Source organism: Artemia franciscana, chromosome 2 (assembly GCF_032884065.1).
Source record: "Artemia franciscana chromosome 2, ASM3288406v1, whole genome shotgun sequence".
NCBI lineage: Eukaryota > Metazoa > Arthropoda > Branchiopoda > Anostraca > Artemiidae > Artemia > Artemia franciscana.
In genome coordinates this window covers 36851250-36878122 of record NC_088864.1, presented here as the reverse complement: position 1 = coordinate 36878122, position 26873 = coordinate 36851250, and the positions used below count along the sequence as shown (strand labels likewise).

General features: G+C 34.7%; 1 protein-coding gene across 3 annotated transcripts in view; it reads right to left on the bottom strand.

The window, feature by feature from the left end:
* The window catches only part of LOC136041048 (tubby-related protein 4-like), a 149400-nt gene that overhangs the window by 97028 nt on the left and 25499 nt on the right, over positions 1-26873 (bottom strand). For all 3 annotated transcript variants that reach the window (XM_065725597.1, XM_065725589.1, XM_065725604.1), the window contains 2 exons: positions 6015-6197; positions 6-297 (listed from right to left, as the gene is read on the bottom strand). In XM_065725597.1, the coding sequence (XP_065581669.1) occupies positions 6-297; positions 6015-6197 (475 nt within the window). The remainder of the gene's footprint in view (positions 1-5; positions 298-6014; positions 6198-26873) is intronic.

Genomic DNA, 26873 nt, shown 5'->3' with positions numbered 1-26873 from the left:
TTTACCATTTTTAATGTTTTTATCTTCCTCTGCGTCATCCATCTTGAATTTGGCACAATTCCAAGCAAGTGAATTGACAGTGTTGTTGGAAACATAATAAGTGGAAATATTGGGTATTCTAATCTGTGCCATTAAATTACCATGAATATCTAATACTGTAATTGAGCCATTTGACATACCGAGGTAAACTTGCTGGTCATCCGGACTCCATGTTCCGGAAAGTATTGTTGATTCAGTGCCAATGGATGCTGACCAAAATCTCTGACCAGCGACTGAGCCAACAAGTACAAAACCATCCTAAGAAAAAAGTCTAATAAACAACCTCCCAAGATAGGAGCACTAACGTCTAGATAGAGTGGGGTAGGGGGATTCAGTCCAATGCAACCCAGAAATACCTAATAACACACGCCAGAAAGTTAGTAAAAAGACTGGACAATCGTGTCTGGCAAGCATTACTACTTATGTTTGAGATGCAATATTGATATTTCTTAAAAACAAAGGTAGGTAAAAACCGTGAAATATTTGCATAAATTTCAATTCTTGTATAATTAATACTATCAGCGAGTATCATCAAGAGGAACTATTTTATTCAAGTCTGTAGCTAATGTTCGTTTCAAATGCAACTTAGTTTGGTAAATTTTTTAACTTTATTTTCTTGGGAAAGAAAATATCATGTTTCTTGGGAAATGGCTCAGTGTTGACATAAGCAGAGTTTCATTTTGGCTGTGAGCGCATATTCGAAGAAAAACCAGTGTGGCTGTTTGCAGAAAACATGAGATATAATTCTACTACTACTGCTACTGATGCTAATACTAATACTATTGTTACCACTGCTATTACTACTACTACTACTTCTACTAATACTACTAATACTATTACTTTTACTACTACTATTTCTACAATTACTGCTACTAATACACTAATACTACTGCTACTGCTACCACTATTACTGCTATTATCAATGTTAGGCTAATTCAGAAGAATTTAAGTGCATCCAGTTTGTCTTAATGGCACAAATGCAATATATCAGGAATGAAACAGTGTACTAAATTGGAACTTTCAGGGAAAGTAGAGGGTTTGTAAAACTAAATCAAAAGAAAATATGTATAACCAAATTACCAAAACAGTGTCTGTATCATATCCCAGAAAAAACTAAACGTATTCCTTCTTGAACTTACGATCTTGTTTTTGGGGATTTTGAACTAGATCAAAAGAAAATACATGTATCCAACTTTGTCAAAGGGCGTATCTGTGATATCTCAGGAATGGCAAAGAATGTTAGGTTGAACTTTCAGGGCATTGTGAGCGAGAAATTAAATGCATCAAAAGACACTTACCAAGGATGTCAAAAGTTGTATTTGTGATATCCCAGGAAAAAGTCATGGAATTAAGTTGAAACTTTAAAAGCAAGGGAAGAAGGATTGCGGATTGATATTTGCCCGTGTTCGAGGTTCCAACATCATGGTGTTTGAGTTCCTTCAATTCTATGGAACCCAAAAGGCTATGCAGATTTTCAACCAATTTACTTGAATGTTGTTCCCCGTATCCGTCCATCCTAAGCACTTTAGTACAACCATTATTCAATTATGTAACAAATTTTTTCTAATATGTAAATAGTAAGCCAAAATCTGGAGCCTTATGGAGAAAACCCGAGAAGATTTAAAACTTTATTTTCTTAACCAATTAAAGGAAATACCAATTTTCTTAAACTTGTTCTTTTCGGTAATATTGGTTACTGTGTTTGGGAAATACTCTCTGCCAGGATTTTATAAACAAGCAATAATTCTTTATTATTTCTCGAAGACGGCACCATATTTTTTCGGGAAAATTAGTATCTTGGGATATTCTCGCATAACAAAACGGTCTAGATAAGTCAGAAGTCTGAGAAAAATCGTTAAGAGCCTTAATTTTGTAGAAATTCAATAATCATATATTTTTGAACAGACTCAGTTTGAAGACATGAAATTGCAGAAAGAGCAAAAAACTGGTAATTGCAAAAATATCTGTCTATATTTTAACGAGGGATTACAACTATTCAAAGCCTTAAAAAATAAAAATAAAAGTTTGAAGCTTATTAGAAATCATTGTTAGAAATTTGACTTGCTTTAATAATCAACCATCTTTAAAAAAATACAATATAAAAAGAAATTAAATTGCGTAAAGAAAAAAACTGGTATTTGCAAAAATGAAATTATTATAGAAACTGCAAAATATTTACGATGCCTGAGCAATAATTTTTATGTTTCAATTCAAACTAGAAAAATGCCTGCTAATTTTAAAATTAGTTGTTTTTTTGTTAAATAAAATCCATTCGCTACGTCAGTAAGGTTACAGATTTGAACGCAATAGTAATTAGCAATAATAGCAATAATAATATTGTAATTATTCGCAATAGCAATAATAATAGCCATGAGCTTATATTTTGTCCTGATTTTGTCCAAAATATAAGCTCATGGCTAAATAACGGAAAAGATAAAGTTCCAAGAAATATACAACAGGGGGTATACAAAATTCCATGCTCTTGTGGTAAATTTTATGTAGGTAGAACACAGCAGAATTTAAAAAATAGGCTACAGCAACACAAAAATGCGATAGATAGCTCGCTAAGACAGAATAAAAAACCTGATACTTTTGAATCCGCTATAGCGGATCACGTGTTTAATTTTCCTCATCATAGTATTTTATTTGATCAGACAAAAATTGTTGATAAGTCTGTAGGACTTTTACAAAGTTTCAGAGAAACTATAGAAATAAAAAAGATTATCTATGGGGGTATTAGTATCAATAGAGATGAAGGGAAATTTAAAATAAATTCAATTTATAATAGTTTAATTAAAGACCAGTCAAAAACTTCAATGAGTATTGAGTTGCATAATTGTCCTGAAACAAGTAATAACCTTGCGAACGGAGGTCAAAGCATGGTCAATGCTGTAAGAAGTCAACGGACGGCAGCTAAAATAGCAAATGAAAAAATCCATTCAATTTATAATTCATAATTGTGTCTCATTAACCTGTAAGATTTTGGTTGGATTTGGGGTTGGGTGACGTCTTTTCGTATTGTTGCAAGTATTTATATTTTTATTTTTAATAGATTCCCATTTATACATCGATTGTGGCAGAGGAAAGTGCCAATATAAACAATTACTTCAATTTTTCTAAAGTTACAGTCAGTTGCGGGAGTGTTTGTTTTAAAATGTGAGTTTTTGTTTCTTATATATTTGATTGTTTATATTTTTTATGTTGGTTTAGTTGTCGTGGCATTTTTATAATGTCTTAAAAATAGTCTTAAATTGTTGTAATTTTCTCCTTTTTTGTTGTTTTTTTTTCCGTTGAGAAAGGCTCCCGGACGTGGGGCCGAAATATTCGGAGTATTTTTATTTTTTGGTTAGCTAAAGTGTAGTTTTTATTTTATTTTGTTGTCACTGCTTTATAAGAAATTAAACCCGTTTTTCTTCAATTATTTTTTTTTCGTAAATGGAAAAGCAGTGTGGTCTAAGAAATTATTTATATTTGGCAAAGGTTTACTACAATTCCAAAACACTAAAAAGAAAATCAAATGTGAAGCTTAGTAAAAATCGTTGTTAGAAAAAAAACCATTGCCGAATTTCTTTTCTTGAGAAAAAAATAAAAAAACTTTTAGTTTAGTTAAGGATCGCTAAAGTTATTATGTAAGCTGCAAAAACATTTACATTGCCTTAGCAGTAATTTTAATGTTTCAATTCAAACAAGAAAAACGCCTGAAAATTTTAAAATTTGTTTGTTTTGTGTTATATAAATTCCAAGGATTTTACCTATCTCCCCTCCTCCCTCCAAAAGAGTGGATGTATCGTTTTTATATCTATGACACATTCAATATTACAGATGGAAAGTATTTAAGATATTAAAAAAGTTGAAATTTTTTTAAGTTCACTTCAGAATCGCTAAAGTTATTACGTAAATTGCAAAAACATTCATGGTGTTTGAGCAATAATCTTATACAGCTTGAATTAAAATTGTTTTCAGTTCAAAAGATAAAAAACATTCTAGTCTTTAGAAGACACTATTCTTTTTTGTGGTAGTTTCTGCTCGTGAATCTTTTTTTTTTGTTATAAAGTTTTTTTTTATGGTTAATTAAATAAAAACCTGAGGTCATCAGACGAAAGTAAAAAGGAGCTAAATGAGAATACCCTATATGGGGCTCGCCCCTTTCCCAAGCCCTTCACTCACAGAATTAAATTTTTAGTTGCAGCACTTCCAGAGTGACTGGAAGTCACAATTTACTTACATTTGCAATAAACAATGGTATATTGGCTTGAAAATCAAGAAAAGTGGCTGCAGCCACAATATTCTACTCCATGAGTATCTTTTTTCTTTTCTTTTTCTGTTCTTTCTCCTCAGCTAGAAGGGCACTGGAACATCATAGCGAGCTGTTTGATGGTTCATTTTAAATTAGATTGATGTATTTAAAAACATTTTGTAACTAATTATCAAAAAAGAAAAATCTATTCTTACGAAAAACTGCATTTTCGTGTACCTGATCGTGGTTATAGAAGTGGCTGCGGTCAAGTAAAAAACGAGCACGGCAAATAGTAACCAAATAAAATAGCCCAAAGCCCCTAAAAAGTGTTTCAGATCGAAAAACAAATCTGGGTTGCAGTGGTAGCTGGCAACCTAGTGAGGGACGATCACGTCCCATACTAAGAAATTTAATAACCCATAATCGGGGTTGCAGTGGTAGCAAGTAACCTAGTAGAGACGATCACGTCCCATACTAAAAAATACAATAACTTCTCAAAATATCTTCTCAAAATACTTTCATATCAAAACACAAAATACATTATTAGAGCCACCTTGTCCGAAACTCCTATATATATAGATTGAATTCTCTAGGCTCAAACTAAAAAGAAAATATGTTGACTTTAAAAACAAGAGAAGTGGCTTAAACTACGATATTCTGCATTGACAGCATTTTTTTTTTCTTTTTTTCTGATGTAATAAAAGAATGCAATATTTATACACGCTTATTTTTCGAAAAAATAATAAAAGAAATACATGATGAATTTCTTTCTTGATGAAAATACATGAGTTCATTATAAATAGGGATTATATAAGTTTCATCGGATATAGCTAAACCCTAGTAAAGAACAAACCAAGGCACATAGTAACTAAAAGTTAAGATAATACAAGCATCTTTTGAAAAGTTGCTTATCTGGGGCATGGTGCCGTACTGAGGATCGGCTCTTACTATTCCAACTACTAAAAAGCCATAGGCTTTTTCGTGTTTGTAATCCGGGTTGTAGTGGTAGCTAGAAACTTAGTAATCCGGGTTACATAAAGGGTCGATGTAGTTCATTATAATCATACTAAATGACGGATTTGCAAGTGAAGATCGGAGTTTCAAAGATAGCTAGTTTATATTGAATTTTAAGTAAAGAACGAACTCTAGCCCACACTGACTGAGATATTAAAATAAGTCATCATATATGCGAGATACAGCACTCTCATGTTTTGACAAGATAATATACTACTAAAATATTTTTAAAAGTTGCTTCTTTGGCGTATGGTGCCATCATGGCTGCAGATATAGGTGCAACCTATTAATAAACGGACTATATCCCATAGTAACCAAAATTAGAAAAACATATTTTAATAAATAAGACATCAGCTGGCTGTAGGTATCGGGTCTCAAAATTGCTGTCAATAAAACTTTTGGTTTAACTTTAGATTAAAAAAGAAGGGGGTGAAGAGGTTGAAAGGAATATCATCCTTCTTCATTCACAAGGCCATTTATACTCTTTCCATTTCGAAGGCTTTTCTTTACTTTAAGTTGAAAAAAACATTTGAAATTTATTTTAAATGAAAGGTTTAAACAGGTGGGGATTCATGTCGGTTATTTCCGTTAAACAGTTAAAAAAAACATGAAAGATTTTAGTAACTTATTAAATGTTCTCAAAACGAATTTTATTTTGTCCTAAAGTAATTTGTAGCTTGTAAGGTATATTCAACTTCTTAGAATAGCTTCCAATTTGTCATACCTGATACGCGATTAAAGCCAATCGACCGTTGTGTGACCATGAAAAATGTCGAACAGATACTCCCCTATCATTTATGAGTTCAATGCTCCATCGGCTTTCATAGCGAACCCAAACAAAAATAACACCGGCAGCGTCGACAGATGCAAGTTTCTGGTAGGGTTCGTTCCAACACACAAATATGACCTGTAGAAAAAAAAAATCAGATTCTTTAAAAAGTAAACATTCAAACGATAAACCACTGAAGGTTACTCTGCTAAGAGTTTAAATCTAATAAGTTAAGGCAAACGACCTATTCCTGAATTCTCTTCTTATTCTTCTTGCATTTAGATCATCGGCTATTTTAAACGTCCCATATTTTCTAACTACATATTGAAACTCGGTCTCAAGCTACCTCATCTGAAAGACTGTTCAAAGTAAAAGTTAATGGTTTGTAGTACAATAAAAAATTATTGATTACTCCGGATCAAAAATGGTTATAAGCTTTGGGAAATCAATATTTAATATCTCTAGATCTGTTGTCAAGCAACCGTACCTGACGACTTAAAAAAATCGTCGTAATATTTTTCTGCATATGAGTAAACGAATTATGGTAAAAAAAAAAAAAAAATCGAGTACTCCAGGTTAAAAGCGGATACAAATATTAGGAAATAAATGGGTATTTCCCCAAATTTCAGAAAGCAACCAAGCTGATTCAATTTACATGTAGACGTTTTGAAACAACTGAGATGCTTGGGAGATAGATAGTATATTTATAATTTGGGCTGTGTATTTGCACATCAGGGGGCACAGTAGAGAAATATGGACAGTCCGACCATCTATCTGAGCAATTAAAAAAAGCCGGGCCGGGATGCTGCTTCTCCGGGGAACATATGAACCAAAAGATTTTATCATGGGTAGGCACACGTGTGGCATTGGTATTCACAGCCTAGAGAACAAGAAAAGAAATAAGACTAATCGAGCGTCTAGGTCAGTGGTTCTCAAACTGTAGTGTGCTTGCCCCTTAGGGGTAAGGAAAATTTTTTAGAGGGTACGCGGCCGGCCAACAAAAAGCTTAAAACAAGAATTTATATTTAGGACTGGCAACTTTATTTATATGTTAGTTATAGTTTACTTAGTACCGGTAATTTAGCAGGGGTACCTAAAAGGTTTTGTGGGTAAAAAGGAGTACAGTGTCTAAATAAGTATGAGAACCAATGGTCTAGGTGATATGGAAGTATGCAATACGTTGAAGAGATAAAAAGGAAAATGGGAAACTATTGGTCTGACTATAAAAATGCAAAAGGTAGGATTGAGAATTGAGAATTCTTGAAAGTCATTGAAACACCAAATAACGGTGCTAGCTCTGCAGGCGGATAAGACAAATATATTCAAAAGCAGAAAAGGTCATTATAAAATTTTGTTAGCTATCGATCAAAACCTAAGCGAGGACAATTTTCTTAGAAAGCGAAGCTAATTATGCCAAGACAGCTAAAATGAGAACTTAATTTAAAGAATCAAAAGATAAAACTCAACCCCTCCCTTTTTCTAAAAAAAGAAAATCCTAGAAATGAGCATTACTAAATCCATTTGTTTAGGTACCTGCAAAAGTCTTTTGCTGTGTCATATTAAAGCTTAATAATTAAGCTACATCAAATTATGCAGGCAAGGTCATTGGTAGATCTAGTGGCCCTTCCTCTTGCTCCCTCTGGATGCCCTTGACAAAACAAAGTTTGATTAGCAACTGACAATAAACTTGGTAACTAGAATGATTTAATAATTTTAAAAATCTTAAACACAATTCTGAAACATTGCAAGTTTTATACCAAAATTGCAAGTAACCCGAAACTGGAAAGATAATGAAAAGAATGATGAGGGTTAACTTAATGAATCATAAAAAATACTTTCTGATGATAATCTTTACATAATTAGGAAGTTCGTTGCAGAATATTTACAATAATAATAACAACAAATATTACTTTATATACTTCTTATAATGCAAATACAATTTTTTATGACCTTTTAATTTCCTTAAAACTCACTAAAAATTTTACGACAAACAGCTATTAACAGATGTTTGGTATTTTCTTGGATATGGCTATTCCATCAGCTATTAGAGGGAAAACAAACATCTTACTTCAAATTTCGAAGGACCTTTATGGTCCAAAAATAGAGTATAAGAGAGGAAAAATTCAAGGGAATTATTTTCCTTGCCAAGAAGAAAACAGTTTTAACGTTCAATGGCGCAATATTACTAACTAAAACTACGAGTTATTGTGAAACCTAATAGATAATTTGTGCTAAAACTATTAGGCTGGCCCTTTGTGGTAAAACATTATGTATAAAATATTAAACAGTCCTGCCACTTCGTGGATCCCTCTCCCACTATTTATAAAGTTCCTTATATTTCCTTCACTATTTAACAGTCATACCAGGGAAATAGAACAGTAGCTAACCACTTCGCTGACTCACCCCCTCTGTTTCTGCTTTCGCATTCATAAATAATACAGGATAGTGCAATTTTCCAAAGTTGAACTAGAAACTGAGAAATATACGCTGAATCGCTAAAATGAAAACAAGGGAGGAGCTTTTATAAACGCCGAGACTATGGGTGACAGATATTTTTTAGGATGATCGCACTGTCTATATTTGTCTGCAGTGGAGTACAGACAGCAACAAACCGACGGCTGTCTGATATCCCAATTCTTGGTATTTTCTGTACAATGGACAAGTACTTAAATATTAATAAATATTTAAGATCCTGACACCTGTCTAGTGCACTATCTGATGATATCAAACAGTTTGTGATAACGAACTGTAGTAAGGAGCGACCCGGCTCAATAGTAACCGAAACTCTAAAAAACGGAATTTGGATACCAATAGTTACATCAAAAGAATTGCATTTTAATACTGATTTTAAATATATAAGTTCATCCAGATTAGTCTTACACGTAAAAAACTACGAACCAGAGAAAATTTGCCTCACTTTAGAAAATAGGGGGAAACAGGCCCTAAAAGTCATACAATCTTAACGAAACTCACACCATCAGATTCAGTGTGTCAGGGAATCCTACTGTAGAAGTTTAAAGCTCTAATCTACAAAATGTAGAATTTCGCATTTTTTGCCAGAAGACAGCTCACGGATGCGTGTTTATTTGTTTTTTTTATTTTTTTTTTGTTTTTTCCCCAGGGATGATCGTATCGACTCAGTGTTCATTAGAATGTCGCGAGAGGGCTCATTCTAACGGAAATTAAAAGCTATAGTGCCCTTTTTAAGTGATCAAAAAAATTGGAGGGCACCTAGGCCCCTTCCCACGCTCATTTTTTCCCAAAATCACCAGATCAAAATTCTGAGATAGCCCTTATATTCACCTTAGTCGAAAAATCTAATAACTATGTCTTTGGGGACAACTTACTCCCCCACAGTCCCCATGGGAGGGGCTGCAAGTTACGAACTTTGACCTGTGTTTACATATAGTAGTGGCTATTGGGAAATGTACAGACGTTTTCAGGGGGATTTTTTGGTTTGGGGGGGGGAAGAAGTTGATGGGGTGGTTACGTGGTAGGACCTTTCCATGGAGGAATTTGTCATGGGGGAAGAGAATTTCAATGAATGGGGCGCAGGATTTTCTAGCATTATTAAAAAAAACAATGAAAAAATAAATATGAAAAGTTTTTTCAACTGAAAGTAAGGAGCATCATTAAAACTTAAAACGAACAGAAATTATTACACATATGAGGGGTTTACCTCCTCGTAATACCAGGCTCTTTACGCTTTTTTATTTTTAGTAATTTCAACAATTTATTCTACGGCCTTTGTGATTCAGTGGTCATTCTGAAGGAATTGGGACAAGATTTAAGCTTTAGTGTAAAGAGCGAGGTATTGACGAGAGGATGAACCCCCTCATATACGCAATAAAAATATACGAATAAGGAAGTTCGTTACGTAAGTTAATTCGTAAGTTACGTATATTTTTTACGAATAAAAACGTTCGTAAGAAATTAAAAGTTTTAGTTGCCTTTTAAAGCGATCAAAAAATGGGAGGGCAACTAGGCCTATTCCCTCACTCTTTTTTTCCTCAAAATCTTCCGATTAGAACTATGAGAAAGCCATTTAGCCAAATAATTAATATCCAAATTTCGTTTCAATTATTTATGTGCGGAGAGCCAAGATCAAAACATGCATTAATTCAAAAATTTCCAGAAATTAAATAAAAAACAAGTTTTTTTTTAACTAAAAGTAAGGAGTGACATTGAAACTTAAAACGAATAGAAATTACTCCGTATATGAAAAGGGCTTTTCCTCCTTAACGCTCCGCTCTTTACGCTAAAGTTTTTTACTATTTTAAAAAGTACAATTAAGAGAAAGAATCAAACTTTAGCGTAAAGAGCGAGGCGTTGAGGAGGAAAAGACCTTTTCATATACGGAATAGTTTCTGTTCGTTTTAAGTTTTAATGTCGCTTCTTACTTTTAGTTAAAAAAAACTTGTTTTTTTTATTTAATCACATTTTAGCAGAGGATTCATACCATACAAATACCAAGACAAATTCTATATATGAGTTATTGACTACCGGTAAATGAAATTTGAAATTATTTGTTGCTCCAGGTCAATAAAGGTATAGTGTTAGTAAAGTCAATGTTTACAAGAAAATAGAGTTTTATTTGGCTTTTCTTTCGTTTTGCAAATTCAAAATTGTGCTTCACTGAAAACAATAGGCCTTGTATTTTGAATAGTTCAATTTTATTAGTCCATATTTACGATTTTTGGGGGAAGGGGATATGATTTGTTTGGGGAAAGAAAATATTTACAAAGAAACTTTACAAAACGCCACAAAATTTGCTTTCTGTAGCCTTTTACGTATAGAATTGACCTTTGGATGAGGGGGGGGGATCCAAGTAACACCTTTAATTTTAGATGCTTTGTTTTGGATGTTTCTTTCGAGGGGGGGGGTACGGAATAACTTTGCGTAAAGCTTCAAAATGTGTTTATTTGCATTTTTACATCTTTTTTATGAATGGAATTCAGCCCTTGGGCGATAGGGGAGGGGGTGAGCTGAAACCCAGCAAACCCCAAACTCTTGTTAAGACAATTCCCCTTTGATAGCCGTCTCACCTCTGTATGTAATAAAAGCCGCCCAAACTTTTCTCCATTTTGCTTACAGAATTCACGAAAAAGGTGGTCTCTGAGAATTTGATTTAATATGGTTAACTACTTTTATTACAACAGTAAGGGCATCATGGAGACATGCACTCATTTTCTTTGCAACTAAGTGTTGACGGTGTATCACACAGTGAACACAATATAAAGTGAACAGTAAATTACAGTAGAAATCGAATTTTTTAAAATAAAGAGCGTTCTGAGTTGATTTTCTTCATGGACCCCCAAAATATCATTGTGGACCCCCAATTTGTTGTGTTTTGCCTGTGAACCCCCAGAAATACTACATGGACGCCTAGGGTCCATGTGGACCCCGGTTGAGAACCACTGGTCTAGGTGATACGGAAGAATGCAATACGTTGAAGAGATAAAAAGGAAAAAGGAAAACTAATTATTGGTCTGACTATAAAAATGCAAAAGATGGGATTGAGAATTGAAAATTGTTGGAAGTCCTTGATATGCCAAATAACGGTGCTAGCTCTACAGGCGGATAAGAAAAATATATTCAAAAGCAGAAAGGGTCACTATAAAATTTTGTTAGCTATCGATCAACACCTAAGCGAGGACAATTTTTTTAGAAAGCGAAGCTAATTAGGCCAAGACAGCTAAAATGAAAACTTAATTTAAAGAATCCAAAGAAAAAACACAATCCCTCCCTTTCTTCGAAAAAGAAAATCCTAGAAATGAGCATGACCAAATCCATTTGTTTAGGTACCTGCAAAACTCTTTTGCTGTGTCATTTTAAAGGTTAATAATTAAGTTACATTAAATTATGCAAGCAAGGTCATTAGTAGATCTAGTGAGGGGGCGTCCCTTCTCCCCTCCCTCTGGCTCCCTCTGGATGTCCTTGACTAAACAAAGTTTGATTAGCAACTGACAATAAACTTGGTAACTAGAATGATTCAATTGTTTTAAATAATCTTAAACACAATTCTGAAAAAACAATCTTAAACACAATCTCTACGTAATTTGCAAGTTCGTGGCAGAATATTTACAAAAATAGTAACAACAAGCGTTACTTTATATCCTTCTTATAATAAAAATACAATTCTTTTAATGTCATTCAGTTTCCTGAAAACTCACTAAAAATTTTACGACAAACAGCTATTAACAGACGTTTGGTATTTTCTTGGATATGGCTATTTCATAACGATTAGAGGAAAAACAAATATATTACTTCAAATTTCGGATGACCTTATTATGGTCCCAAAATAGAGTATAATAGAGGAAAATTTCAAGGGAATTATTTTCCTTGCTAGAACTATTAGGCTGGCCCTTTTTTGTAAAATATTATGTAGAAAATATTAAACAGTCCTGCAACTTCGTGAATCCCTCTCCCACTATTTATGAAATTCCGTCTATTTCCCTGTTGTAGCGCTGATCAGAAGTTAGCATTAAAAATTTCCCCACTTTCTAAAATTCAATACAAACCCCCTTTTTTTTGAAATCCTAGATCCACAACTCAGTTCAGCTATAAGTCATACCTGTGAATTAGGACAGTAGCGAATCACTTTTCTGACTCACTCCTTCTGTTTCTGCTTTCGCATTCATAAATAATATAGGATCGTGCAATTTTTTAAAGTTGATCAAGGAACTGAGAAATATATAATGAATCACTAAAACAAAAAAAGGGAGGAGCTTTTAGGAACGCCGAGACTATGGGTGACAGATATTTTCTACGATGATCGTACAGGGTTGCCACCTGTAGCACTATAGTGCTAATTGTAGCACTATTTTTGCCTATGTAGCACCGTAGCACGACCAGGGTAAAATGTAGCAGTATTTCGGAAAGTCTGGAAAAATGTAGCACCTTAGTGCTACAATTTTCGGGAAAAAAAATATCAGGACCAGTGTCAGCGAGTGAGGGGATTTAAAAAGACTGGAGGAGGATCTTCTGCTGAGCTTTCTAGTTTGATAAGTTCTCTTAAGTGGGAATTTCAACTTCTGTTGAAGCAACTTGATTTTTCCTCAGGAAAAGAAAACTCGCTTGGTGCCAATTTCAAATTGTGCTTGACGTGTGGATTTTAATGGAGGTAGACAGGTGAGACTTACTGACAGCTTACTGCAATAATTTCAGTTTTGCTGGTTAAAGAAATGGTAAAAAAAAATCATGATACAAGAGCATCTGAGTGAAGTGTACAGGCGAATTCAGGTACAAGAGGGTGACCTTAGGCTTAGGTTAGCACCTTTTAGCCATTTTAGGACCATACTTACCAATACTTAATTGCTAAAAACAATTCTTTCATCTTCCGTAATTTTCTTGTGTACTTGCTCTCTTGATCAGATTGTAGCTGGAGTCCATGTCTATCTTTTGGTATGTCAAATGCTTTTTGCCCTGCCTTTGTTTTTGAGCAAAGCAATGGAGAATTCCATTTTGTGTCCAGATGAAGATGAAAGGTTAGCGCCTGCCATTTATCCTGTTCAAAACTGTATTTTCACGGTTTCAATCATATTTTTTTAATTCCTAATCAAATTTAAGCCCTTCTGACCTGTTTAAAACTGCTGTGGTCACAAACTCAATTAAATTATTTGTTTTTTTTTTAAGTAGCAGAATTGCTTTTTCTATGTCTATTTTACTTTGAAAGAGTTCAGATGTGCTCTAACTGGACTGTACAATCATAGAAGGGAATTTATAACACTGAAATAAAATAATAAGTAAACAAATTACCGATCTAACTGTCTGGTTCAAGAAAATGTCACAAAATGTTCGTTCAACAGGTTTAGATGATACCTTGACACATTACAATATATTTCCTCCAATCCTTTGTCTGGGCTATACAAATCTCAAAAAGTGGCTTGAACTACTGTCTGTTTCCATTTGAAGTGGAAATCAGTATTTTCTTTTATGGTTTGAAGATTGTTTTATGTTTTCATTGGTTTTCATTCAAACAATCGTGGAAGCGTGCTTCCCTCAGAGCAACTAAACTAGACAAAAAACTAAAAAACCAGGTAAGAATGAGGTAGCGGGTAGGCTACTATCAAAGTGTCAAGTCAACATTTGGTGACAATTCTACATATTACTAATGAGATCGGAAATTTATTTTGTAAGTTCTGTTACTGTTACTAATGCCACCTAGAAACGGGTGCCAAAGTTGTTATTAAGGCTTCTGTAATTTTTACATGGTTTTAAGGTTTTGTTTCAAACTAAAAATTCCAGTATATTAATATTTAACAAACAAATGCTGCATATGTTGTGGTAGGCCTACAAACCTGGAGACCCTGTCTACCAATCTCAATCTAAATAACAAAAAGCTGTTCTTTTAATTTTGATCTCATTAATTTTCAGCCATTGACTGAAACACATGCTTGTTCAAATGTGTTTTTCTTTTTTTTTGCAGCCATGAAACAAAGTACATTGACTCAGTTCCTAGCCAATAAGAACAAGAATAAATCAGATTCGTCTTCTGATTCTGAATCAGTTGTAAAAATCGACAGTTCCCCTTCCTCTTCTGAATCATCTGATGATGAAGAAACCTCCGAATCTAGCTCAACTGATAATCAAGAAGCGAGAAAACGCAAGAGTAGTCTGAAGCCAAACAAACAGAGTACTAACCAGAAGAAGCCGAAAATATCCAACATGCCCAGAAAAATCAAAAATCGAAATAAATTCTGTGATAAGTGGAAAATGGATCCTGAACTAGGCGGGTTTATTAGTAAATCTGATATGAGCAGTCAGCATGCTCATTGTAATTTATGCAAGAAAGATATTCGAGGAAGTATCTACTATGTCAAAAGACATGTCAAGTCTATATTTCACTAGCAAAACGTGCAGGCTATGAAATGCACAGTGCCTGTTGACCAGTTTGTGCAAAAACCGGAAGTGCAGAAGAAGCAGCTTTTTGACGATTCAGTTAAAGATGCTGAGTTACACCTGGCAGGTTTGGTTGCCAAAGAGGATATTTCTATAAGAAAAACTGACTCATTGCTACAAGTCATGAAATCATGTTTCCCAACTGATGCTGTTTGCCAAGCATTAGCCTCGTCGAGAACCAAGACAACTGGAATAATCAAGAATGTTCTTGCCACAGAGGAAAAAGTGCAGCTTGCAAATTGGTTAAGGAATAACAAGTTCGCCATTATTGTAGATGAATCTACGGACAAGTCATGGACCAAGGTTTTGGTCATCATTGCAAAGTATGTGGATGCTAATTACAATGTTCATGAAGTTTTTTTGGGTCTTCTTGACGTGCACGACGCGTCAAGTGCCGGCCAGAAGAACCTGATTATGAAATGTCTTTCGGACCTTGGTATACCTATACAAAATTTAATGGGTATAGGCTTCGATAATGCTAGTGTGAATACTGGGTCTGTGAAAGGACTAGGGGTGCTGCTTAAAGAGGAAGTACCAAATTTGTTCATTCTTGGTTGTACAAGTCACTCGCTCACGTTATGTACAACATACGCCGCCAAAAAGCTACCAGAGGGTTTGGAAGTATTCAATCACGACATTGTAAACTATATTGCAAGCAGCCCAAAGCGCCAGGAAGAGCTTAAAAAGTGTCAAGAATTTGCACGTGTAGAGAGCCACCGCCTACTTCAAGTGGCAAACACAAGATGGCTATCATTGGAAGCCTCTGTCAAGAGAATCGCAAGCCACGGAGAAGGTGATGCAGCAGGAGATAAATCTTCGAAAGAAAAGGCAAGTCGGATTTTGGCTTGTATGAAGGACCCAAAGATCAAAGGTTACCTGTACTTTATTGCCTTTGTCCTTGAAAAGGTAAACGAACTGAATATAGAGTTCCAGAGCAGTAAAACTCCCATTCATAGGCTCTTGCAGAGTTCCAGAGTGACCTATCTTGCTCTTTTGAGATGCTTTGTGACAAAAAAAGCAATAGCAATCGCAGGAGATCCATTCAGGGTCAAACTAACTCCACCAAATTTCCTAAAACTGGAGGAGCTCAAGCTTGGGCCGAAGACCCTGAACTATATCGCTACATCGTCTAGCGCAGGTCAGCTGAATAGGCAGCAAGTGCAAACAATCCATACAAACTGTTTGAGCTTTCTCGTCGAAATGTGCTTGCAGGTATCAATAAGAATTGATTACAAAGATGAAACATTGGTGAACCTTCGTTGTATAGATCCTACCGTGGCCGTTTCTGGAAAAGTGGATACTATTGTTCCACTCATGATCCGTTTCCCGAACCTGCTTGGCGACAGCAAAGGTGAAAGTGACACTCTACGAGATAAGCTGGAAGTTCAATAGACTAAGCTGGCCGAGTAAAAGAGGATCTCCCGAAATTTGAACCCAGCGATGATCCTGGAATCTTTTGGAAGCAGCTGAGTGACGTCAAGGACTGCATATCTAGGCCAGTATATTTGGAAATTTCCAAGTTCATGTTGACATTGTGTGCTCTTCCTCATTCCAGCGCAAGCGCAGAAAGGCAATTTTCTATTTTGAACAGTTTGAAAACAAAAATTTGAAATCGTCTCCAAACTGAAACTGTGAGTGCACTGATGTTTGCAAAGCAATATGTGATCAGATGCTCCGCCGATGCTGGAAGCAGCAACTCCTGGAAAATAGATGACAGTCTTCGTCTTTCATTCCAGAAGTGGAAGGGAGCATCGAGATCCACGAACGTAAATCTCATTTGTAGCAACGCAACTGGCGTCGATCAAAATGAGGAAGAGGAAATAGATTTTTGCGACTGATTCAAGAGTCATTCTTATTTTTTTCGAAAATGATCTGTAGTACAATAAAAAATGATCTCTAATAAACCAGTGATTTGGATAAAAAAAAAGCTGGGCATCCGTAAAGGAACAGTAAACTTGACTCAAAGTTGACTCAGGGAGCTAGCTGACATATCAAACAGTTCGTGGTAACGAACTGTAGTAAGGAGAGACCCGGCTCAATAGTAACCAAAACTCTAAAAAATTGAATTTTGATATCAATAGCTACATCAAAAGAATCGCATTTTAATGCTGATTTTCAATATACAAGTTTCATCAAGTTTAGTCTTACCCATCAAAAGTTACGAGCCTGAGAAAATTTGCCTTATTTAGGAAAATAGGGGGAACCACCCCCTAAAAGTAATAGGATCTTAACGAAAATGACACCATCAGATTCAGCGTATCAGAGAACCCAACTGTAGAAGTTTCAAGCTCCTATCTACAAAAATGTGCAATTTTGTATTTTTTGCCAGAAGACAAATCACGGGTGCGTGTTTATTTGTTTGTTTTTTGTTTTTTTTTTTCCCCAGGGGTCATCGTATCGACCAAGTGGTCCTAGAATGTCGCAAGAGGGCTCATTCTAACGGAAATGACAAGTTCTAGTGCCCTTTTTAAGTGACCAAAAAAATTGGAGGGCATCTAGGCCCCCTCCCACGCTCATTTTTTCCCAAAGTCAACGGATCAAAATTTTGAGATAGCCATTTTGTTCATCATAGTCGAAAACCATAATAACTATGTCTTTGGGGATGACTTACTCCCCCACAATCCCTGGGGGAGGGGCTGCAAGTTACAAACTTTGACCAGTGTTTACATATAGTAATGGTTATTGGGAAGTGTACAGACGTTTTCAGGGGGATTTTATTCAGGGGGCTGAGGAGAGGGGGCTATGTTGGAGGATCTTTTCCTGGAGGAATCTATCATGGGGGAAGAAAAATTCAATGACAAGGGCGCAGGATTCTCTAGCATTACTATAAGAAAACAATGAAAATAAACATGAAAACGTTTTTTCAAATGAAAGGAAGAAGTAGCATTGAAACTTAAAACGAACAGAGATTATTACGCATATGAGAGGTTCTAAAAATACTTTAGCATAAGGAGCGAGGTATTTAGGAGGAGATAAATACCTTGCTCTTTATGCTAAAGTATTTTTAGTAATTTCAACTATTTATTCTACGGCCTTTCTGATTCAGGGGTCATTCTTAAAGAATGGGGACAAAACTTATGATTTAGTGTAAAGAGCGGGCTATTAACGAGGGTACAAACCCCCTCGTACACATAATAAAAATATAAGATTATGAAAGTTGGTTACGTAAGTTAATTCTTAAGTTACGTATATTTTTTACTAATAAAAACGTTCGTTAAAAATTAAAAGTTCTAGTTGCCTTTTTAAGTAACCAAAAAATTCGAGGGCAACTAGGCCTCCTTCTCCACCCCTTATTTCTCAAAATCGTCTGATCAAAACTAAGAGAAAGCCATTTAGCCAAAAAAAGAATTAATATACAAATTTCATTTTAATAATTTAAGTGCGGAGAGCCAAAACCAAACATGCATTAATTCAAAAACGTTCAGAAATTAAATAAAAAAAACTAATTTTTTTAGCTGAAAGTAAGGAGCGGCATTAAAACTTAAAACGAACAGAAATTACTCCGTATATGAAATGAGTTGTCCCCTCCGCAACCCCTCGCTCTTTACGCTAAAGTTTGACTCTTTGCCACAATTCTACTTTTTAAAACAATTAAAAACTTTAGCGTAAAGAGCGTGGGACTGCGGAGGGGACAACCCATTTCATATACGGAGTAATTTCTGTTCGTTTTAAGTTTTAATGCCGCTCCTTACTTTCAGCTAAAAAAACTAGTTTTTTTTTATTTAATCAAGAATGTGCCCTGAGTCGATATTGAGAGTAAGAAAAATTCTAGTTACGACCATTGCAGTTTCCGGGCAGTTTCCGAAAATTCGATTTTTGGTTTAGTAGAAAAAAAGCAAAAGGTTTGTGTGCCGCAACTAGGAATTGAGCCCACGCCGTTTTACCGGTGTGACGTTTGACTATGGTCTACACGTAAAAAGGCGAACTTTGACAGTACATAAGTGCATAATTACAGTGCATAAGGGGCAAGGGCCTGCCAGCTAGCTCTGGGAACAATAAGGAGGGGTTTCGAGATAACAAAGAAGGGGGGTCCTGTCGACAATAAGTCCCTGTACATTTATCTAAGCCCCCCTGGCCGGTTTAATGGCCGAAAGTTGCCTAGTTAAGTTTACTGTGACTTTAAAGCCTCTTTACTGCCTAGTTTTGCTAGATGAGTCGAATAATAGTCCTGCTTTCGACCACATGCTTCACGCATTGCTTAAATCTGGGGGTATTTTTCTCTTGTTTTTCTGCTAGAAAAAACCTTTAGCCTCGGAAATCTTTGCCTCTAAAAACTACCTCAGTTCACTAAGTTCAGTTCACTGAAAGATAAAGACTTTTCGAAATTAGCGTAAACTACTCTCGAATTGTATGCAGTGTGTAATGCAATGCAACTGCAACTGGATAAACTGGACAGCTATAGTAAAACTGGTTCGAAAACATAGTTCAAATATGAGTAAGAAGGTACAAGAAGACGTTCTGCACTGTCGCAGCCGTAGTTTGTACTCTAAACGCGCCGCGTATGCTGCGCAAGGAAAAATAGATTTTGACAAAAACGGCTGTCTGGAATCCGAAAGGTGAAGCCTGGCTTTGATTGACAGTTGCGACTGTGAAGCAAAGATAGATATTTGAAAGGGACATCTAGGAAACACTGGTAGACAGTGACATTAGCTATCATAATTATCATGAAAATGCGGAAGGGTTGGCTTGACTGTCCGGAAGCCCCAGGCGTCTGGAAAATGAAGCCTGGCTTGAAGATTCTTACTAACAATAATTTGTTTTAACCTCGTGTAATCCCGCTTGAAACACCTTGAAATAATTTTTGGAAGTTTTGAATAACATATCAAAAACAAATGTTTTTAGGCATTTAGATGTTTCGTAATTTTGTATAGCTGTCTTCATTTGAATAGCTTACAAATACTAAATTTAAGGTAATCTGATAACATATTTATGACAAAATACAACTAGATCACCTTTGGAAGAAAGAGTACATTTATTTTCAAAAAGTACTGCTTTTCTTGAAATGTACTGCAAAAGTACTACTTTTTTCAAATGCACTACCAACTCACTACTTTGAAAAAAATGTACTAAAAAGAGTACAATATTTCCATCGCTGGCAACTCAAAGCGCCACGCAGCTTATTACGCATGTGCGTACAATGTTTTAGTGAAAATAACAAAGGTATTCGTAGAAATGCTGTAATCTTTGTGTGATCGAAAACGCGACTAAAAGTTTTAATTGATCAACACCAAGCAGGATTACGCGAAAATTGCATATTTAGCAAAAATGTTGTGTAGCACTTATGTAGCACCCTGTTCTCGAGAAAAATAGCACACTTTGGACAGGAGCAGGTGGCAACCCTGTGATCGTACTGTTTATATTTCTTTACAATGGAGTGCAGACAGCAACAAACCGACAGTTGTCGGATATCCCAATTCTTGGTGTTTTCTGTATAATGAATAAGTACTAATAAATATTTAAGATCCTGACATCACTCTAGTGGCACTATCTGATGATATAAAAAGACAATTTCTATATATGAGTTAATGACTACCGGTAAAAGCAATTTGAAATTGTTTGTTGCTCCAGGCCAATTAAGGTTTAGTGTTAGTAAAGTCAATGTTTACATGAAAATAGGGCTTTATTTTGCTTTCCTTTCGTTTTACAAATTCAAAATTGTGCTTCATTAAAAACAATAGGCTTTGTATCTGAATAGTTTAATTTTATTAGTCCATATTTAGGATTTTTTTTGGGGGGGAGGGATATGATTTGTTTTGGGAGGGAAAATATTTACAAAAAAAAAATTACAAAACGCAACAACGTTTGTTTTTTGTAGCCTTTTACGAATAGAATTGACTTTTGGCTGAGGGGGGAGGAGGAACACCTTTAATTCTAGATGCTTTATTTTAGATGTTTTGTTCGAGGGGGTACGGAAAAACTTTTACGTAACGCATCAAAATTTGTTTATTTGTATTTTTGTAGCTTTTTTATGAATAGAATTCAACCCCTGGGTGAAAGGGGAGGGGGTGAGCTGAAGCACGACAAACCACACACTCTGGATAGGGCTTTTTGACAGAATATGCTTTGTTTATTCTGCTCTCGTTTTGAAATCGATTAAAATATATATTGCTTTCAGTGAAGTGCGAATGACACTCGTGCTATAATTGGGATGGTAAGGAGACGATTTCCCAGTTCATGTATTTAGTAATTTCTGTTCGTTTTGAGTTTGAGTTGAATATCAGTTTTATTTTTGGAACATTAAAAGGTCATTTTCGGTTTTGCATTTTTATTAAGTCTAATATCTGTTTATTTTAACTTTAATATCCGTCTTTTAATATCTGTTTTGTTTTTGTTTTTTGTTTTTTTTTTAGCTATAACTGGGATACACAGGAGACGACTTCCCAGTTCGTATATATAGTAATTTCTGTTCGTTTTTAGTTCTGCTCAGGAAATGCTTCCCTCTTTACTTAAAAAAGGAAAACTTGTATTTTGCATTGAATAACAATAAATGACAATATTTTGTTCTTTACTATATTAAGCTAAGAAAAAGCCGAAGACTTTTTCCTGCGTTGGTGAACAAGAAAGCTGCTAAGCCTTTTTAGGATGGGAAAGTACTAATAACAGTTTTCAAGATTTTATTTCCTTGACATCTATTTGAAAAATTCTCCCCAATCAACAAGTTCCTCTTTCGTCATTTCATCTGCAAACCCTGGTATTTTAAGTCTCGCAGAGCATCCAAAATTCACCCAGTCTATGATATTATGTTTTAATTTTGGCATGATTGTTGTATCACTTTATGTGAGTATGACCTGGCTCAAGTAATTCCTTATTAAAAGGGTGTCAACTTATTGTGATCTAAGCGAGATGTGTAGTAGAGGAAATTTTATCAAAATAAACATGTTCTTTTCGTTAGCCAGAGGTGTCGAAATGATATAGCAAAGCGTTTGGCTTTGGATGGGAGTAGGCAGTGTAACTCTGTATGCTCAGCCACCCTTACCCGCAGAGGGCGGAAACCGAGCGTACAATTCTCTACACTTGTATCAGATGAACCAAATAATGCAACCACTATCGCTCCTTTGTCCTCCGTTACATCATGATAGAGGTTTTCTTAGAGCCGTGTTTTTTCTTTTGTTGTTGTTCTTTGTGTGGTCTTAGAAGATGTATTAAATTCGTTTCAAGATCTCAGGCTGGTAAGTACTGTTGGAGATCAAAACCCAAAAGCTTCTCTTTCGTAAATCATAATGAATACCACACTGCCTCTCCGTCATGCGGAAATCAAAAAGGTATTTAGAAAATTTCTGAAGACCGTGATTAAAATATACTAAGCAAACACTTCTGCTAAGTGACAAATTGCCGTCCTCAAAGAATAATAAAGGAAAAACCAAAACAAAGAAACCAGTGAAAGAGCCAACTCACTAAGAAACTCGTCACAAAATTAAGATGAATAATGAAGAAAATATTCAGGGAACGATTTAATGGTTTTGACACCATTGCTGAGGCAGCAAGTGCTCTTTTTAAAGCTGAATCAGGAGGAGTAAGTCTAGTTTCTAGTGGTTACAATATAAGACCCACTTTTAATTCGCTAGTACATTGTTTGTTTTTTTAATGCTATCAAACACGGTTTGAATCCGGGTATGATTCGCACACTTGAAGATATGTACTTACACCTTGTTTCACTTCTGAAGACAGACTGGCCAAAAATATGGACCCAAAACTTGAAGAAAGCTCATATCTGTCTTAAGAGCTGCTCAACATTGTACAGTTTTTTTTCTCCTGACTTTTGTAATAACTGTGCCCTAGCTGCATAAACAAATGTTTTTTTTTATTCTTTGATACTGCCACCAAGACATCAGTCACTAGCTTGTTAGGATAATAACATCCCGAAGCTCAGTCTTGCGTTACTGTGGATTGACAAACTTTTCCAATCAAGACAAATACCCCAAGATCGGCCCTCAGTTTAGCTAAGCTAAACCTGTATAGTCCTTTTCAACTGGAAGAGTTCACATCCCTTTCAATAGCACTTCAAGTCCATTGTTCAATGGTTACCCTTTACATATTACATTGCACCATTCTGTAAAACCTTTACAACATAAGATTTGTCGATTTTTTTTCTTCTTTTTCGCAAACTATTTGCCAAGTTTACCACACTGGCAAAGAAACACAGCAACATCTCGAAGATATATAATTGCAAAGAATTACAAGAAATACATAGGCTAATACTTTGAAAATAGAAAATTATAGACTAAAAATAAGTTGTATTTCTTGAAATTGAAAAACAGACTAAAACACTAGATGGCCAAGACAAGAGCCCACTTTAATGGAGGGTCACCCCTTCCCCTCTATATACACGGTATAATTGGTATGTTTTAATGTTACCCTATTTTCTGTAAATCGCTTTATTTTTTCTTATTTAAATATCCAACCAACATAAAATTCGGCGTCTTTCAAACACTCCCATTTGCTTGAAGCACTAAGTAGCTGAACGCTCCTGCTTCTATTTGACCGGGCGAAAGAGAAAATCATGTTTTTTTCTCGTGATAAGGCATGTTGTGTAGGGAAGTTCCCGCTTAATGAAATTAGTCAAATCAATAAACCAAGCTTCTAAACAATCCTCGAAGTAAACATGAAATCGATTTCCTGTTCTGCAATTTTCTAAATAAGGAAGGGCAAAAAATTTTAAGATATGTAAAAAGAAAAATTTGAATAAAAGTGATTTCAAAATGGGTGGCGAAAAACTTAAAAGAAAGAAAAGAAAAAAACAACTTCGGATATTAGCTCATCCATTTGGGAATGAATAATGACAGTGAAGTATAAAACTAACATGATATACCTTCACGACAGGGTTTAGTCTGAATGAATCACAGAAAAACTAAGCAACGAAGAAGTAAAAAAGAAAATCCCAAAACAAAAGAGCCCTAATTTTCTTAAGAAAGTCACCAAAAAAAAATCTAAAAATAGTTTGGAAACTGAAAATTTATGATTATTTTTTTCTTAATCAAAATTATTGAAAATAATCAATTATAATTAAAAGAATACTATGATCTATAAAAACTATAAGAACCACGTGAAACGAACAATTGCAATTTGAACTTCAAATTTCAACATCATAGAAAACATAGAGAAAGGTCCTAATATAGATGAATAAATACATTTTTAAACGAGTCAAAACTAAAATGAACCTTCAGGTTAAACTTAAAACAAATACAAATTACTACGAAAAGGATTCGGTGACTGCCCTTTTCTCCCCTCCCTAACTATAGAAGTCTGAAACTCGTTGTATGATTTCCGTTTATTCAAAACTATATGTATCTTGAACATTATGCTTTGTTTTTCATAGTATCGACGACAAATAAAAATAAATTCACTGTATATATCAAGATTACTGGAAATAACTAATGAAAATAAACTGAATATCAAATATATAATGTTATTTATTTCTGAAAACTCAGCAAATCGAAATTTTATTTCATTAGCATTTCTATTTTTATTTTTCAGTATGTAAATATAAAATAAAATATTGTACTATATTTCGTTTAGATCGCAAGTGACAGAACAAACTATAGACTTTTACATAGTGCAGGGATAAAATTGCGGTAGGCGAGTTCCCGTTTGCTAAACTTTCGATAGTTTCGTGTTTGCCTTAAAAATTTAATTTAATTTTACTTGTTTTAAGATTTATTTATTCATATATATAGGGACCTGCCATCTCTATGTTTTCCATGATGATGTATTTTAATTTTTGTTCGCTTTGGGTTACATTTATTTTTTTATAGCAATTTCTGGTAGTGTTGATTTTAATTTGTAATGGTAATTTATTTTCCTAGTCTTTGGTTTTCTTTGAAAAACTTCTTTTGGATAGTTTTTTTGCAATTAATTTCTACTCGTTTTCAAACAGTTCGTGGTAACGAACTGTAGTAAGGAGCGACCCGGCTCAATAGTAAACGAAACTCTAAAAAACGGAATTTCGATGCTAAAAGATATATCAAAAGAATCAGATTTTTATGCTGATTTTAAATATATAAGCTTCATCAAATTTAGTCTTTGTCATCAGAAGTTACGAGCCTGAGAAAATTTGCCTTATTTTAGAAAATAGGGGGTAACACCCCCTAAAAGTCATAGGATCTTAACGAAAATCGCACCATCGGTTTCAGCGTATCAGAGAACCCTATAGAAAAAATTTCAAGGTCCAATATACAAAAATGTGGAATTTCGTATTTTTTGCCAGAAGACAAATCACGGGTGCGTGTTTATTTGTTTGTTTTTTTGTTGTTTTTTTTTTTCCCCAGGGGTCATCGTATCGACCAAGTGGTCCTAGAGTGTTACAAGAGGGCTCATTCTAACGGAAATGAAAAGTTCTAGTGCCCTTTTTAAGTGATCAAAAAAATTGGAGGGCACCTAGGCCCCCTCCCACGCTCATTTTTTTACCAAAGTCAACGGATCAAAATTTTGAGATAGCCATTTTGTTCCGCATAGTCTAAAATCATAATAACTATGTCTTTGGGAATGACTTACCCCCCACAGTCCCTGGGAGAGGGGCTGCAAGTTACAAACTTTGGCCAATGTGTACATACAGTAATGGTTACTGGGAAGTGTACCGACGTTATCAGGGGGATTTTTTTGGTTTGGGTGTGGGGTTCAGGGGAGGGGGCTATATGGGAGGATCTTTTCTTGGAGGAATATTTCATGGGGGAAGAGAAATTCAATCAAAAGGGCGCAGGACTTTCTAGCATTACTATAAAAAAACAAACAATGAAAATATAAACATGAAAAAGTTTTTTCAATTGAAAGTAACGAGAAGCATCAAAACTTAAAACGAACAGAGATTATTACGCATATGAGGGGTTCTAAAAATACTTTAGCATAAAGAGCGAGGTATTTAGGAGGAGATAAATACCTCACTGTTTATGCTAAAAAATTTTTAAGTAATTTCAACTATTTATTCTACGGCCTTTCTGATTCAGGGTCATTCTTAAAGAATTGGGACAAAACAAGATTTAGTGTGAAGAGCGAGGTATTAACGAGGGGGCCAACCCCCTCATATATATAATCAAAAATATAAGAATATAAAAGTTTGTTACGTAAGTTAATTCTTAAGTTGCGTATTTTTTTACTAATAAAAACGTTCGTTAAAAATTAAAAGATCTAGTTGCCTTTTTAAGTAACCGAAAAATTGGAGGACAACTAGGCCTCCTTCCCCACCCCTTATTTCTCAAAATCGTCTGATCAAAACTAAGAGAAAGCCATTTAGCAAAAAAAAGAATTAATATGCAAATTTCATTTTAATAATTTATGTACGGAGAGCCAAAATAAGACATGCATTAATTCAAAAACTTTCAGAAATTAAATTAAAAAAAACAAGTTTTTTGAAATGAAAGTAAGGAGCGACATTAAAACTGAAAACGAACATAAATTACTCCTTATATGAAAGGGATTTTTCCTCCTCGAAGCCCCGCTCCTTGCGCTAAAGTTTGATTCTTTCTCGCAACTCTACTTTTTAAAACAATAAAAAACTTTAGCGTAAAGAGCGGGGCGTCGAGGAGGAAAAACCCCTTTCATATAAGGAGTAATTTCTGTTCGTTTTCAGTTTTAATGTCGCTCCTTACTTTCATTTCAAAAAACTTGTTTTTTTTTATTTAATTTATTGTCAAAGCTTCGTTTTTGGTTAATATAATGAATAATTCTCCAGGTTTTCATCTGGCGTACGAACTAAATATGGAATTCTATTTTAATAGGTCTAATTAATGCCTTTTGATTTATTTCAACATTTTCTGAAAGCTTCAACTAAATGCCATTAGTCTTTCCTTAGATATTTTGGGAACGTCATTCTGACAACCGAAAATTTATTGATTGAATGTTCTTACCCATAGATGCTCCTAAGATATTGCAGATATGCCCTATTGATAATTTAGATGCAAACAGTGTCTTCTGATTTAG